Source organism: Cyprinodon tularosa, unplaced genomic scaffold, assembly GCF_016077235.1.
Source record: "Cyprinodon tularosa strain WSP-4 unplaced genomic scaffold, ASM1607723v1 ctg243, whole genome shotgun sequence".
In the NCBI taxonomy this organism is placed as follows: Eukaryota; Metazoa; Chordata; class Actinopteri; order Cyprinodontiformes; family Cyprinodontidae; genus Cyprinodon; species Cyprinodon tularosa.
This window is the reverse complement of record NW_024038903.1, coordinates 309,694-325,430: the sequence shown is the minus strand read 5'-3', so window position 1 is coordinate 325,430 and position 15,737 is coordinate 309,694. Positions and strand designations below refer to the sequence as shown.

Genomic DNA, 15,737 nt, shown 5'->3' with positions numbered 1-15,737 from the left:
GCCTCTCAGAATGCTAACATGATCTGTGTATTTATGTCTAAAGAACCTTGTTGACAATAAAAAAGACAGCCGAGAAATTTAAAACTTGCTGATAGCAGGCATCCTGATGCATTGAGAAGACCTGACTGCACACAGCAGATACTTTACACATGAGGTCACATCCTGACAGCGTTACTATGGCAAGCTACGCTGTAACCATAGCAGATCTATGGCAGTCTGACAGAAGAATTAGGGCTACCATGCAATCAGTGTCACCTGGCCTCTGACTATGACTAAAAGTGACATCATGGAGATCCTAGGTTTCTATAACAAAAGTTAGATGGTAAACACAGGCATACAATAAGTGGGCATTTCCTCTTGTATCATTTAAAACGTAAACATGGCGGGTTTTTTAAATTCTACCAGGACTTTAACATCACTTTTGGGCTTTACTCAGATGAGACTAAGGTTGAGTTTTTCAGGAACAAGCATGGTTAATTTGGGTGGAACAGATAGTGAATTGTGGAAAATCAGATTTAAATATGGTGGAGGATCTGTGAAGTTCTAGGTTTGTTTCTTCTAAACACCATGGAGACCATGTTAAAAGAACTATTTCAAATACAAGGACATTTTGCATAGAACCGGGTGCATTAAGCTGTCTGTCTGTGCTTTCAGAGACTCTTTCTCTTGATCAGAACTTTTCTCAACACTTAAAGATGAGATTTTTGGTAATTCTTTAACTGTGCTGTAATTTGGATCCATTGGACTGAGCTCAGCAGCTGCTGCTGTCCCTGAATTCCCCGTCCTCCCACTCCTTCTCCTCCACCCCTTCACCTCCAGTCTTTAAATATATATTTACCGGGCCAGCATGCCTAAGACCCCCGTTCCTCCAGCTGAAACGCAAGACATAAACTCGATGGTTTATTTCCATGAGGGCGGGGGGTGTTGGTAAAGGTAGGTAATGACTTTGGGTCCAGCTTTTGCAGACAGCATTTTTTAATTAGACAATTAATGATGTGCTCCCTTCTTTGACACATGTGGGTGGGGTTTGATAATAATGGCTGAAGGCCATAAACAACCTAATTTGTCCTTGTTTTTAATCCACAAACTCCCAAATATTCTCGAATTATCCTGATTCTAGCTTGTTTCAGTGGAAAGATACCTATTTATGCAGGTGATGTAAGGGGCTACAGAACCGTTTTTAAACCTTTCAAAGCAATAAAGACAACCGGGAGGACATCAGAAAGCTCTTATTTTGAGGCCGAAGAGCTAACAAAAGGAAATGTATCCTTATAAACTATGGCTAACAGAAGTTTCTTACAAATGTATCAACTATAATTAAACATAATTCTGTCCTCATTCTGTTTTTTGTTTTTTTTTCATCTGAGTACAGGAAGCCAGTGAAATGCTTTATGACATTGTGTGAAATTGATCAAATAATCTGATCCTAAATTTAAAGTAGAATTGGCATGATCTTGGCAATAACTGGCTTAATTACTTATTCCATTCACCTGTTTATCTCTGCCCACCTGTTCCTGCCTCTATTTAAGGGGCTTACATTCAGTTATCTGGGCATTAGTCTTGTTCTCTCTAGCTAGTGGTGAGACTGTTTTTAGAGTTCCTTGGTTTTCCTGATTTCATGATCCTGACCTACTTCTCAACCACTGACCCTGCCTGTTCCTGTTCTGATCTGTGTCCCTGACCTGGCTTCAGACTCCTGTATGTTCTGTGGGGCTGCAGCCTCCGGGAACACTCTAGGTGGCACCCACCGCATCTTGTTGGCTGCCCACCGGCTGGATCCTACCTCGTTCTCTAGGCATGGACGGAGCTTGAAAACCAGATTTAATAAATGGTTTTTGAGTTATCCCACTGCATATCTGGTCTTGAATACTGGGTCTCCTGTTCTGAATCGTGAAAAGAATATTATTAACATCGTAGGAGAAGAAAAAAATGGTCACAGAAATAACTTGAATCCTACAAAAGTAATCCAAAACATTTATAAAAAAGAACAAAGATGTCTGATTTTTTTTTAACCACTTCAACAAAATAATTAAAAAAATAAACTAATGAAAAAGGCCAGGAGCAAAGGGCCCCCTTAGAAAAGACTGAACATAACATGATCAAAGGGACATGTTAATTCAAGTGGTGTCCACTAATTAGCACCACAGGTGTCTACAATCAGTCAGCAAGCCTATATTTTGGGCTTCGGGTAGTTACTGTGCGTTTTGGTGACATGGTGTATACAGTACCACACTCAACATAGACCAGAGGAAACAAAGAAAAGTGTTGTCTTGGTAAGAGAGAAAGATATAGATAACCATGTTAAAGATCAATGTCATAAGACCATCTCCAAGCAGCTTGATGTTCCTGTGACTAAAGTTGAATTTTTTTTCTCCAAAATTTAAGATCCATGGGACTGTAGCCAACCTCCCTGGACATGGCCACAGGAGGGAAGTTGATGACAAAGCAGAGAGATAGAAAATATAGATTGTAACAAAAAAGCCAGAGAACTTCTAAAGATACAGTATTAAAGATATCCTTGAAGCTCAAGTAACATCAGTGTCATATCACACCACCCGACATTCTTTTAAGTGGACTTAATACTGTAGTAGATGTCTGAGGAGGGCATCATTGTTGAAAAAAAATAAAAATGTATCGAGACTGGAATTTATCAAACTATACGTTAACAGGCCACAAAGCTTCTGGAAGAATGTCTTATGGACAGATGAGACAAACATTGCACTTTTTACAAAGACACACCATTTCTATGTTCGCAAATGGAAAAATTAAGCCTATTAAGAAAAGAAAACTGTACCTACTTTGAAACATGGAGGAGGCTAAGTCATGTTCTGGAGCTGCTTTTCTTCATCTGGCATAGGTGTAATGGGAAACTTTGTGTGTTTACACCTTCAAGCTTTCTCTCCCCGACTCTCTCCTAAGAGGAGATAATTTAAATAACACTTTATGTATGTGTATTAAATAAATATGAGAAGTGTTTTAACAGGTTTAGAGTTTATAAGACTTACAGCATTTTATTACCACTGGGGTTCCTTCCTGTGAAAGTCAGCCCAGAAAAATAGTCAAAGAAGCATTTTACACACGTCCAGGGTCACACTTTGCAATATCATCATATCATTGCATCTCATATACATGTTGTTTGTAAATGAGGAGTCATCACTTGCTCCAGCCCTATTGTAGTAACACAGTCTTCTAGGTCAATGACAATCCAAATGCACACTACCAGAGCTCTCTGCTAAGAATTATTCACTCTTACCGTGCTGTGCTCCGATTTCATTCCCAAATCTTTGTTGCGTACATAATGAAGATCATTATTTTTCATCCTGACAGAAGAGCTGTTCTAATTAGATACAGTTCTTTGGAAAACATTAGCCTTAACTCATCACAGGCAGGTAATATTAGGGTATAACAAGCACATATATGAATCATAAAAATAAAAACTTAACCTGGGTTACATGAAATGAAAAGATCATCAAGGGTTTCTAGAGAGAAATGTGCTGCCAAGGGTCCGAAAATTTGGTCTTAGATGCAGTCTAACAGGATAATGACCTAAAGCACACAGCTAAACACAGCAATGAAAGGCTAAGAGGAAAAAAAAATTGACTATTCGGAAGTGACCTTCTATGACCCTGGCCTAAATCCTATGGAGCACCTTTAAAGCTGAAATATGATGTATGGATAAGGCAGCCTTCAATCCTGAGGCAACTGGACCAGTTTGTCATGTGGAGTTGACCAAAATACCTGTTAAGAGAAGTCTCATTAGCCGTGTATCTCCATTCAACAGCAACAGCTGATCAGGTAAACATTTGCATCTTCAGAGCTGATTTTAAAAAAGTGTTTCCATCTCCTGTTTTGTGCGTTGGCTCTTTTTCACAAAAGCCTAAAACCCCCTCTAGTAAGCTTAAAATCTTTTTTTTAAAACCGAATTTAGTTTTTTTTTTTTTTTTTGCCACTCAACCATCAAGCTTCTCTGATGCAAGACTTCAAAATACCATCATTTTTGTCCAGGCCTGTTTCATTTGTTTATTTTTCATAATTATTCTGTTGCAGCATAGTTGAAAAGCAATGTCTGACTTATTTTTATTTGTATTACTTTTGTTAGATTCAAGTTTTTTCTGTGACCATTGTGAGTTTTCTTTAGGCTTAAACGAGGGGTGCCAACAATTGTGTCCACATGAGTAAAAACTTGGTGTTCACCTGGGAAAGAGACTCCACTGATGATGTAATTGTGAAGTTATCCACAAGAAGATACAGAGAAGACTGTACTTAAGAAAGACAAGTTCCCTCAGCGTTTGCATCAAGATGCTGCATATCTTCTTTAAGTCTTTCTTGGAGAGTGTTATCTTTTCTGCCATCATCTGCTGGGTTATCAACATTATAGCAAATTACATTAAAAAAAATCTGAGAACTCCTCTAGAACCTCTGGAGATGATTTCACAAATAAATAGCTGTTGTGAGGTGTTTTTCCTTTTTGGTCTCCTCCTAAAAAATTCATTTGAACTAATTTAGGCATATCACTGTTTGGACATTTAGATTTAAAAAGTGAAACAAACAGTATTGATACTGCTGCCTTTTGTTTTTTTATGTATTTCATTTTTATGTATTGATTCATGAAGCACTTTAACAAATTCAAATTAGGAGTTTAAAGCTCATGAAAACAAAACTCTAAAAGCACTGAAACTGTTAAAGTAAACATAATTGTCTTGTATTTGCTTTCACAAAGGTTTGGTTGAAGTCCATAGGAAGCTTTAGGTCAGGTCACCCCAGCATTAATGCCTTAATGCTTTCAAGGTACTTTAATAGACATAAACACTTTAAAGCTGAGATAAATAATAATAATATCTTGTTAAAATATTTTAAAATGAAACAGTGAATGTTTGAAATCTGTCCTGAAATAATCAGGAAGCTAGAGCAAGGAGTTATAAAGATTTAACTTTTAAGGACTGGCAGCTCCATTCAGGACAAGCTAAAGGTGATATAGGCTCCACTAGGAGACACCAAGAGAAGATCACAAAAGTTCTCCAGGTCAAGATGATTGAAAGATTGATGATTGAAACATTTAAACCTTTTTTATTGAAAATAAAAAAGGTTTAACTCTTGCTAAATGATGCAACTGAAGAAAAAACAAACACTCCACCTGACTATAAAGTCAATTGGATTTTTTGAGGGGTCATAGTGTTGCTTATAAACTGTGCTTCATGTAGATTGTGAGTAATGATTGTTTCTGTCATATAAAGCATTGGTACTGTCCCCTCTTTGTCTGACCTTTACATGCACAATGAGAAAACATCCAGGGGATGTATTGAACCAACCAAGCATCCATTTGTAAAACCCTGGTAAATGTTTCACAGCTGCTTTAATATCAGGCTATTTTAAATGGTTTTAAATAAAATATTCATTGTTTATGTTGGGATCCTGAGGCTTGCCCACCAGAGGGCGCCGAGGATCTCTTCCTAGGGTTTTGTTTTACTGTTGGGATCTGGGGTTCTGTCTATCTTTTCTCCACCAGAGAGCGTATTGGATCTCCTGAAGCTGGAGCTGACTTCACCAGCTGTTCCTTATCTGCTCATCAGGAGACCAGTATTTAAGTGGGCTGAGGACCACACTCCAGGGCCAGAGTGTTAGTCAGTTATGGTACAGCAAACCCTGAGCCAACCTGTCTGTCTAGTCTTTTGACTACGGAACCTGAACCTGATCCATTTTGTCTTCTCTGCTTCCCAGGTTGAACCTGCCTGAAACCAGAAACCCCCTGAAGAGTTTTCTCTGTTGGAAATCAGTCTGTCTGATCTCAGAAGAACCCTGGAGAACCAAACCTGCCAAAGATCTGCCAACCTGCTCCCTGAAGAATCTGGAAGGGAAACTCAAACCCGGAATCTGCAAGCCCTAAACCAAGCTCAGCCTCCTCCAAGCCCTCAGCCTGCCGACAGCCTCTGGACCCTCCTGGTTCCCCCTTCTGTCGCTCTGCTCAAATCTCCAGAACAGTAATCCAGTTGTGACCAGCCCTGGACCTGATTACCCCCCTGATCTGTTTTCTGTACCATTTATTAATTAAACCTTTGAACTTTTCCCCCAGTCTCTGTATGTGTGTTCTGCATGTGGGCTAGGAACCAAAACCCAAACATGAGGTTTCTTCTTTTTGTTTTGTTTGATCAGGGGTCCTGACCTTTCAGGTTTTATTAGAGTACACCATGGAGGCATACTATATTCTGCTATAGTTAGGGCAGAAACTGGTAGTGTGGGTAAGTACTGTCTATATGGAATAATCTGTGCAGAGGTGCAAAATTTAGTAAAGGGACCATTGTATATTTATGAGATTAAGTTTAACAAGGGTAACAAGTCAACTGACCTGCAGACATTTATAACAGAGGCTGACATATTAACAATAAACTTTTATAACCATTTAAAATGAGCTCATTTAATGGTTATCTATAAAAACTGCGATAAAACACAGAAAGTAGACCAATAAAGCCCAAGGTTCATGGAGCCATTATGTAAAAAAAAATGATGGAGCATGGGGGACTTTCATTATTACCATTATTTGCATTGCAGGGTTTTTACTGGTTGGGCAATTTAAGCACTACCAAAGCTACAACACAGGCTTTATAAGCAGCCCTGTTGTTTAGCTGAGGAACAATCAGAGAGGCTATATGGGGAGAAAGAAATGAAAAATAATGTCAAGAATTTAACTTTCCAGGATACATAGAATGAAAGTTATAAATCAAACAATACAGCAGCAGGTGTGAATACAAATGTTTTTTATTTTGACAGAGACCAGAGACCTGCACAAGATGAACATACCAAACAAACTGTTCTCATTGTGAGAAGTCACTTCAGAATCAGCTGAAAATAAGTAGAAACCAGGCGCTTAGTCAATGAAAAGACAACCTGGAGATAGAAAGACAGAGAGCCTGACTAGAAGTAAAGAATGCTCAGAGCGAAACTGAACCGCCTTGAATAATTAATCCGGACTGCATTACAAATTAAGAAAAAAAATTTTTTTTTTTTTTTGCTGGTTATTTAACCTTTGAAAAACGAACAACCGATTCCAATGAAGAGAAAAAAATTGAAAGCAAACAGAAAAGTGATTGAGTAAATAAATAAAAATATACAAAGATGAAACAGGAAGCAATAGAGGCTTGGCTGACAACCAGATACCTTATATGAGCACCTACTGTATCCTAAAATAAGGCTAATAGGTGGAGGGATTTGGTTTTACTTGAAGTCTGACCTCACAGGCTTTACATATGGCGACCATTTTGACCAGATTTTTAAAAAATTTGATTTTTTGTATCCTGACGAAAAATGCCATCCATTATATAAATTTAATGTTCAATAGAAAGCCTTTCATTACTGATAGGTGGTTACATTTTCAGCTATTTTCATGTGACACTATTTTTTTACTGGCTGCCATATTCCATGCCATTATTCTCTATAACCTTTTTTGTACATCACCCATATACATAGTGATACATTAAAGTGGAATCTTAACTAAAAAAAAAAAAAATGTTCTATGTGATCGTGTACCTTCTTCCAGAAGCATCTAATAACATTGAAGGCCCAAAATATATGATCATGTGTGGCTCCCCCAGTCCTGCACGGTCTCCAACATGAATCTCCAATGCCCAAATGTCTTTTCTGGATTGTTGTGAAGAAAAGACCCACCAAACATTTGATGCCATGAAGTTGGCCTTTGTTTTCCCATGTATCAGTAGGCATTGGTTAGTTTATTTTAGCCTCTCACTTTTTCTTGATGTAGTCAGTATTCATTGGTTTTGAAAGCTGAATTCCATAGTACAATCTGGAAACCACATTCTTCCACTGTTCCAGACATATTAATAATAGGAATACCCCCAAAATCCAACATTGCAACTAGTCATCACATGTTTAAAATTGTGGTTAAAATGATGTTTGACTTGAAGGCACCTATAGAGGTCGGCTTTTTCTAAAACATGCTTCTTTGTAAAGCCTCAAAACTTTTAAATGACCCCTTGTGAAGAAAGGAATCATAACATGTGAGGTCCTTAAAAGAAAGTTTTAATGTCAATTTATTTTCCTAACATAGACATGTAATTCAAAGGTGGACAGAAAACATGCAAAGAAATCCAAAACAAAGAATGACTTATAAATAATTTCTAATTCTGAATAGTTGAAAGCTATTTAGGCATATTGGATTGGTTTTGTATAAACTTATGTAGCATATAGAGTTAAAGCTAAACAGGATGGCTAACGAAGAAAGGCTCATGAAGGTTACAGAAAGAGTACAAAAAAAAACTGATCTATCAAAACTTCCCTTTTATAGCTCCCGGCTGCCTTTATTTTATAGATATATCTTTCATCCAACTAATCAGTAGATATTTTTAAACATAGAGAGACACACAGAAGACAAGCAGGACTTAGAGAGTTTTATTAAACAAGAAATCCAGCCTTTGGCGCTCAGGCCCCGGTGGAATATGCAAGCATAGAGAATTTGGATGTTATGATTGAACGGTTGACTTAGGGTAGGTACGTCTTCCCTCCAGGAGCCAGAACTGGTAGTGGAATGGAGGCAAAATGAGAACGTTAGCCACACATAAACAAGGATGATGGTGGTGGATGCTTGCAGCATGATGGAGCAGAAAGCTGTTGGCGGTAGAGGTGTGCACAGGGCTGACAGGTTTGCAACAGGGGAGTATTGACATCAGTTGTTCCTGGATGCTAATGCAAGTTGGACAATGCCACAGCTGAATTCTTCCATTTAAAACAATCTAAAAGAAAAATATTACTGCAAACCTTGCATTGAGCACATATTTACACAGAAAGTACTTACTTATTCCTGAAACTGTGGTACGAGGTGATGCACTGTACTGAAACTGATGCGTAAATAAAATAGCTTTCAACTCCAACCACTATAATATTCTCCACTAGTATGCAATTAGCTTTAGTTTCCCTATTCAGACCGGCTTCACTAAAAGCATAAAAGGCTGTTGTGCTCAGAGTAACTGAGACATGACAAGAAAAGTGGTGTTAAAAGGAAAAATATTACAGGGGTTGGACATAATTTGATCCTAAATTTAAACAGCTTTACTTTTCTGTTAGTCACCCTGAGGGGAAATTACTGACGTTCCTTCATCAACATGTGTTTTGAAGGTAAATTATCGGTGATGAACTTCCCTCTGAATTTTTGGTGCAAATAATTACTGGTTTCTTTGTAAATAATGGTCCAATGCAAATCTGATACTCATTTAAAGGTTGATCAAATAGTGTTTGCTTTGATATTCTTTAAATATGTGCTGTTTTAATGGAAGTCTGCTTTGGTTTTGGCTGGATGTTAGTTCACTGAAAAGTCTGGATCAATAAAAAAAAAAATAGAGGCAGACAACGTATTTTACTCTATAAATCAATAAAAAGATCAATAATAAAACAAGGAAGTAATTTCCCAACAACAAGGAAGAAGTCCAAGATTAAGTGTGAAGAATTGCCAAAAATATTAGATGCAAAGAGGGATAAGAAATGAGCAGTGCTCAGAATCTCATATGAACGGTTGTGTTTGCTGTAGGGAGACCTTAGTGCAGCACTAATTTTGCGTCCAACCAAAATGTCTGAAAAGGTGGGTAACATTTGATATCATTTAATGTAAAGTAGTGTATAGAAGTCTTTTAGCTGAAAAAAAAAAAAGACTTTTATATAAGTCTGTCTCTTGACTGGATTGTTTTTAATTGCTCTCATGAGGTAATTCAGCCTCTCTGGTTTCATAGCTGCAGACTAAAATATATCAATCAAAAGTCACAATAGTTCAATAACAAAATTGACAGGCCTGCATTAGTAATACTTGTTATTGTTTGATTAGTGAATGCTTTGCCAAAAATCACCCTTGTTAGAGTTCAATACTGATCCAATTCACGTTTTCTCTTCCTTTCCTCTTCTGACAGAGCTTTTCCTTGCCTTTTTTTCTGGCTCCTTGTTATAAATCTTAAAAAATTATCTTACAATCACCTGCCTCTAGTGCATGTGGTGCTTGTCACACAGCATGAAGGAGAACAGGAGTGACAGAGCTGTCAGACTCCTACTGGGGTCAGAGTCAAAGAAAGAAGATAGTTGCTTGTGTGATTTTCCAATCAGAGCCAGTAGGGCAAGATGAGAAACCTCTGAGTGGTTTCATAAATACTCAGATTACTATCACAAGGACTTAGTAGAGGATATATGAGGGTAAAAATGTTACCCAGTACTGCTTCAAGCTGCCAAACCGGGCAAGTTGATGGATGCCCGAGTAACTACTGTCAGCAGATGGAGATGGCATAAAGCATTGTTTCTCTGCTGAGTGCACCAAGTGAAAAAAAAAATATTTGTAAGCGCAAAAAGGACTAAGTAAAAGATCAAATCAAACGGTTGGTGTTTATTGCTTAACTTTAAAATGAAATAAGTTTTTTTTTTTTTTTAATAGGCATAGTGCTTAAATATATGAGTACAACCCTCTAATGTTTTAACAGAACCACTTTTCCAGTATTCAAAACCAGTTTCTTTGAAGCGGGCTAATGCATAGAGATCTTTAGTATTTACCTACATATTTAATTACTTGAACACAATTGTTTTATGTCCTACCAACAATTGTGTTCAAGTAAATAAATATGATTAAGTAAATGCAAAAAACGGTTGCGTTCTTTTTTCAGTGTGGAGGCCTGTTTTATTCTGTAAATCAGTCTAATAAAAAGGCACAAAGAAGCATTTAAAATGCATTATATGTTAAAATATATATGAAATGTCATCTTAAATCATCTAAAAATTTTTTTACCCTCCCTGTGTTTGATGAACTGACACTGCCAATGACATCTTTGAAAACCTTTGTTAATCGTTCCACTTGTTCTCTACATCACTTTCAAAAACATCAAGAAAATCAGCAGCGTTTTTGTATTCGAACAAACAGGAATGACCACTACGACAGAAAATATGACGGCGATCTGACTTTGTTGGATTTCTGTTTATTGGGAACAACATGAAAAAGGACAATGATTTACATCAGATTGACCCGTGTGGATCATTACAGACATACGGACACGGAAACCAAGAATTGGCCTCAAGACTTCAAAACGTTAATACGACAAAAAAGAAAAAAAGTTCAACGGCAGTAAGTTACCTGCACACCACTAACATCTGAAAGACACATTTTTATTCCTGTTTATACCAGCAGGAAATGTTGTACATATTCCCCGATGGAACATGTGAAGTATATGAATTTCTTAATGGATTCCTATGTGCTTGGAATGTGTCACAGAGAAGAAAATGTAAAATTAAGATAAAAAACACCCTCTTTATAACATTCAAAGAAGACACTAAAGCCTCTTCCATATCGGTGACCAAGGAGTCCTGTGATAACGTGAAGCGGCTCAGGGAGCGCTGATCTCCTTCTGAGATCCAACAAAAAGTCCTTCATTTACAATCCTCTACCTCCCAGGTTCACGAACAAGGATGTAAAACACATTCCAGCCTGTTAGCCATTAAATGAACGTCCACATTTCCTTTATAGGTCCTTGTGTGTTTTCAAAAAAAGCCACATTCATCATTTAAACACCGTCCACAGCGTCCTCCGTCAGCTAGTCGGACTTCCCAGTGCCTACGGGACAGGGGTGAACCAGATGGAGAGTCCGGTGACATTTCCTGGTAAAAAGTTGGAACTACACCACAGTACACAGTTTTCACAAGTCATGCTAATTTACAAGAACTACAAGTCAGAATCAAAGCTAACGTAAAAACCTTGAGTAAAAACTACCTCCAAGAAAATTATACCAACGGTTATAAATTATTAGCTTAGTTTAACTGAAGCCTTAAATGATATTTTCCTACCAAAGAATAAAATGTAAATAAATCTATTAGACTGGCTGGATCCCTCTCATGAAAACAAAAAACTCTAAAAATAAACAACATTTGGTGATCAGCTGCACATCATTAGTAAGGAGCAGAACAGACGGGGAAGAAGACCTTTTTTTAATGAAAACAATTCAATAAATATCACATTCCAGAGGGGCACATGTTGCTCTGTTGGCCAGTATTCAAAGTCAGGCAAAAGTAAAGGTTTGTGTTGGTTCAACAGCTTGGAAAAGAAAAATGAAATTCCATGCCTGAAAACAAGAGGAAAATAAGGCCTCTTAAATAAATATTCTTCTTTTAAAGTTTTTTTATTTTTTTTTCAGGAAAAACGGTTAAAAAAAGTGGCATTCCCGCCTTTTGAGAAAAATACTTATCAAAGGGAACCGCTGTGAAACAAGGCTATACCATCCGGGAGTTTGTGTCCGAGGAAAAATGGCCGAGGTTTTGTTTTTGCCGACGACCTCTGTTGTTTTTTGGACATTTCCTGAAGAAAAAAAACAGACACATTTTCTTTCAGTATATCCATTAAGACAAAATATTTTTTAATATATTAGATTTACACAGTCCGTTATATGAAAATGATACAAACTAAAAAGCAGAGGTGGATAGAGTACACAAAAATTTTCATCATATTTTTACTCAAGTAAAGTAAAAAGTTGCCTTTAAAAGAAATATTTTATAAAGAATAAAGTATTTGGAATGCTATTCAAGTACTGAGTACAGGTAACTGATCTATTGAGTACCAATGATCATAACAAGTGATTTAATATTTTTGCAGGTACAAAGCTTACAAAATAAATAGTTACAATAAGTACAATAGCTTAAATTAAGATATACTGTTTACTGTATTATAACTGAACCTCCAAATGACACAGCTGACTTGGCAAATTGAAAATAATAAATAACCAATAAGCCTTGAATACAAAAAAAAGTATCTCTAAATGGGGAAGTGTGAAGCTTGTATTTGCTAAGTGAAGTTTCTCAAAATAGATGGAGTAACCACAAATTGAATTAAAGTAAGAGAAGTGATATTTTATCATATGTTTACTCAAGTGAAAGAAAGACGTACAATACTGTAAAGTTACACCTAAAAGTACTTTTCTTTTTTTTTATTTACACAAATGTAACTGGTAACTACCCGCCTCTCCTAATAAGGATCCAAACGTTACTGGAAACGTTTTGTAATTTATTTACATACAACAGAAGACAAGAAATGTTTTTTTGTTTGTTTTTTTTGTTTTTTTTTAAATAATAAACTGCTAATTGATTATATCAATAGGTGCCTGAATGAGGATGTAAATTTCATACATTATTTTTCACATATAACTGTATATTTGTAGTTTATTACAGCCTAAAATGGTAAAAAAAAAAAATCCAATCCAGTTAGAATACCAATATTTCATTAAAGTCTTCTTACCCTTTTTGGATTAATTAAAGTGGGCTCATATATTTTCTAAATGAAAACAATAAAATACTAAAAATATGCTTCAATCTGAGAGTTAATTTGTCTTTGCAGCAATCTATTTTGCTGATCTAAATAGACCAAATCAGGGTTTTTTTCTCACCTAGTGATGCACATTACCACGGCAACAATGATGGCGATTTGCACAGCTCCAATAATGGCTGCGATCAGGACGTAGTGGAGCTTCTGTCCACTGGGAACAACGTACAGGATGTTGAAATCCTGAGGCTCGTCACACTGAGCACCTTTGTATCCTGCGTCGCACCTGCATCCCAAACACATCAGCAGCGTCACCAGGTGGGGCATGAAAAATAGCACTTTCCTAGAGTGCTCCAACTACTAAGTGCACCAGAGAATCAGAATGGATCCAGAGAGGCTCAGTAATTATAAAGTAACAGTTAGAGCACTTTACAGTAACTACACAGTGTTCAATACTTCCTCAAACTACATTACTGAATTTTAATCTCAAAATTGGCATATTTTAACAAAATAAAGTTTTGGGAAACATCTCAGCAATATAATATAGATCAGAGTCACAATATTTTCCCCCAGAATTACAGAATGGTCAAAGAGGTGATAATTCGCTAAGAGAGCTGATTGAGATTACATATATATATATATATATCTACATATATTCCAATAAAAAATCCTTTTCTAGTCCATACCAATGATGTAGACCCTGTGATGAAGGCTGAGGAAAAATGTTTCAATATTTTGTCTTTTTGAGATTTTTGTCTTATAAATGTGTAACAATGATAACTGTAGTTGTCTTTAAATAGATTTGCTGAGTTTTGGGTGCAGTAGTGGGGTTCTGCTTCTGCTTACAGCTAATTTTTTAGGACATGGAGGGGAACAGGTGAATAAAAAAAAAGCACTGCAATACAAAAGTGAGAAGCTTTCTCCATGTACCCTCTAGGGATCCACCGATCCGATGCCTGGATCAGATATCAGTTCTGATATTGACTAATTTCTGTCTTTTGATATCAGATATCAGTGATCCAATCCAGTACACTTTATCCCTTTCTTTTTTCCATCTATTTGTTAATAAATAATATAAAATACGTAGATACCTGTGTTAATTTCTACCTTCTTTAACAATATTTATCTCATGGCTAAATATTTAAGTCTTTGTTTATATTAACATGCACGTATGGATCAGAGTGTAAATACTATATGTAACCATATAAATGTTTAAATTAATTGCTTAATTTTTATTAAACTGTTTTAAAAGGAATTCAACATATCAATTTTAGAAAGGGGAGATGGAACAGTCATATTTGTAAATTTTGGCTTTCTCATACATAAACCTAATTATTATTATTAATTATGGTTTTGTGTAGGGCTTGTTTTAGGGTGTGCTTAAATCGAGTATAAGTTTCTTGCCTATAAATTCTTTACTTTTGGAGGTTTGGTTGTGCTATTTTGCAAATCTTCATCCTAAATCAGAGGAATACAATAAATATCAATCTGGAGTCACTAACCTGCAGGTGGCCATGTTGTACTTGATCTCACATTTACCATGGACACAGAAGCCAGCGTAGCTGTCAGCACAGGGGATGGGCATGCCGGCGTAGAAGCCTTCTCCTTGATCCAGGCCTGTAGTTTCTGAGCAATTTAAAGGGAGAGAGCACAGAAAATAATACAATGAATTGAGAACTTTTAACTAATGGAGAGTGGAGTTTTTGCATCTGCAAAAAAACTCTAATTAACTATGATGGCTAATTAGCATAATGTGTAAACATCACAAAGTTACAACAATGATATCTACTATAAAATTGTTCCTTTTATGACTTGTTTTCTTGCCTATTTTTAAATGTATTTTTTAAAAAATCTAATCCATCAGGGAGAAGTCGCATCAAATGTCCTTTTTTTGCAAACGTTTGGCTTTCTAAATGGAAAATTATGAAATAAATACTAAAGTCTCACAAAGATAAATGTTGATTTTAACTGTAATTTTTAAAGTGATGAAGGAAATCAGCTTCAATGCCACATACAGCTCATTGAGGAGACATAAAGGCTCCAAATAATAAGCTTGGGTTATCCCTCCCTGCCTCCCCTCCTTTGTTCCTTCCTTCCTTTCCATTGTATGAATTCTTAATTCTTTAAAAATAAACATTACAAAATTTAAATTGGAACAACATAACAATTTAATTAAACTAAATCACATGGAAATTTCACTTCATTTAGTGCAGATCCACAAGTAACTCTTTCGTTCTGTATTAATATACCGGTATTTAAAATGATAAATTATTTGTTTTGTGCTTTTCTTTGCCCCAACACCCTAGGAAATATGGTCTAGATCCCAAACACAAAAGGAATAGTTTGATTTAACTGTCTTTTTGTCCAGCATAAAGACAGACGGTGGACATTTAAATGATCTGTAAGGAGTTGACACATCTGGAACCGAAACCAGAGGAGTGGTGGGGCGACGTGTAAT

The 15,737-nt window shown here is 36.4% G+C and overlaps 1 protein-coding gene across 1 annotated transcript in view; it reads right to left on the bottom strand.

Moving 5' to 3' along the window:
• Positions 1-10,932: 10,932 nt before the first annotated feature.
• Positions 10,933-15,737, bottom strand: part of LOC119785213 (tomoregulin-1-like) — a 97,312-nt gene continuing 92,507 nt past the window's right edge. Inside the window, exons 8-10 of the mRNA XM_038287720.1 lie at positions 14,782-14,905; positions 13,404-13,565; positions 10,933-12,322 (exon numbers count right to left, since the gene is read on the bottom strand). Coding sequence (XP_038143648.1) covers positions 12,238-12,322; positions 13,404-13,565; positions 14,782-14,905 — 371 coding nt within the window. The 3' untranslated portion in view covers positions 10,933-12,237. The remainder of the gene's footprint in view (positions 12,323-13,403; positions 13,566-14,781; positions 14,906-15,737) is intronic.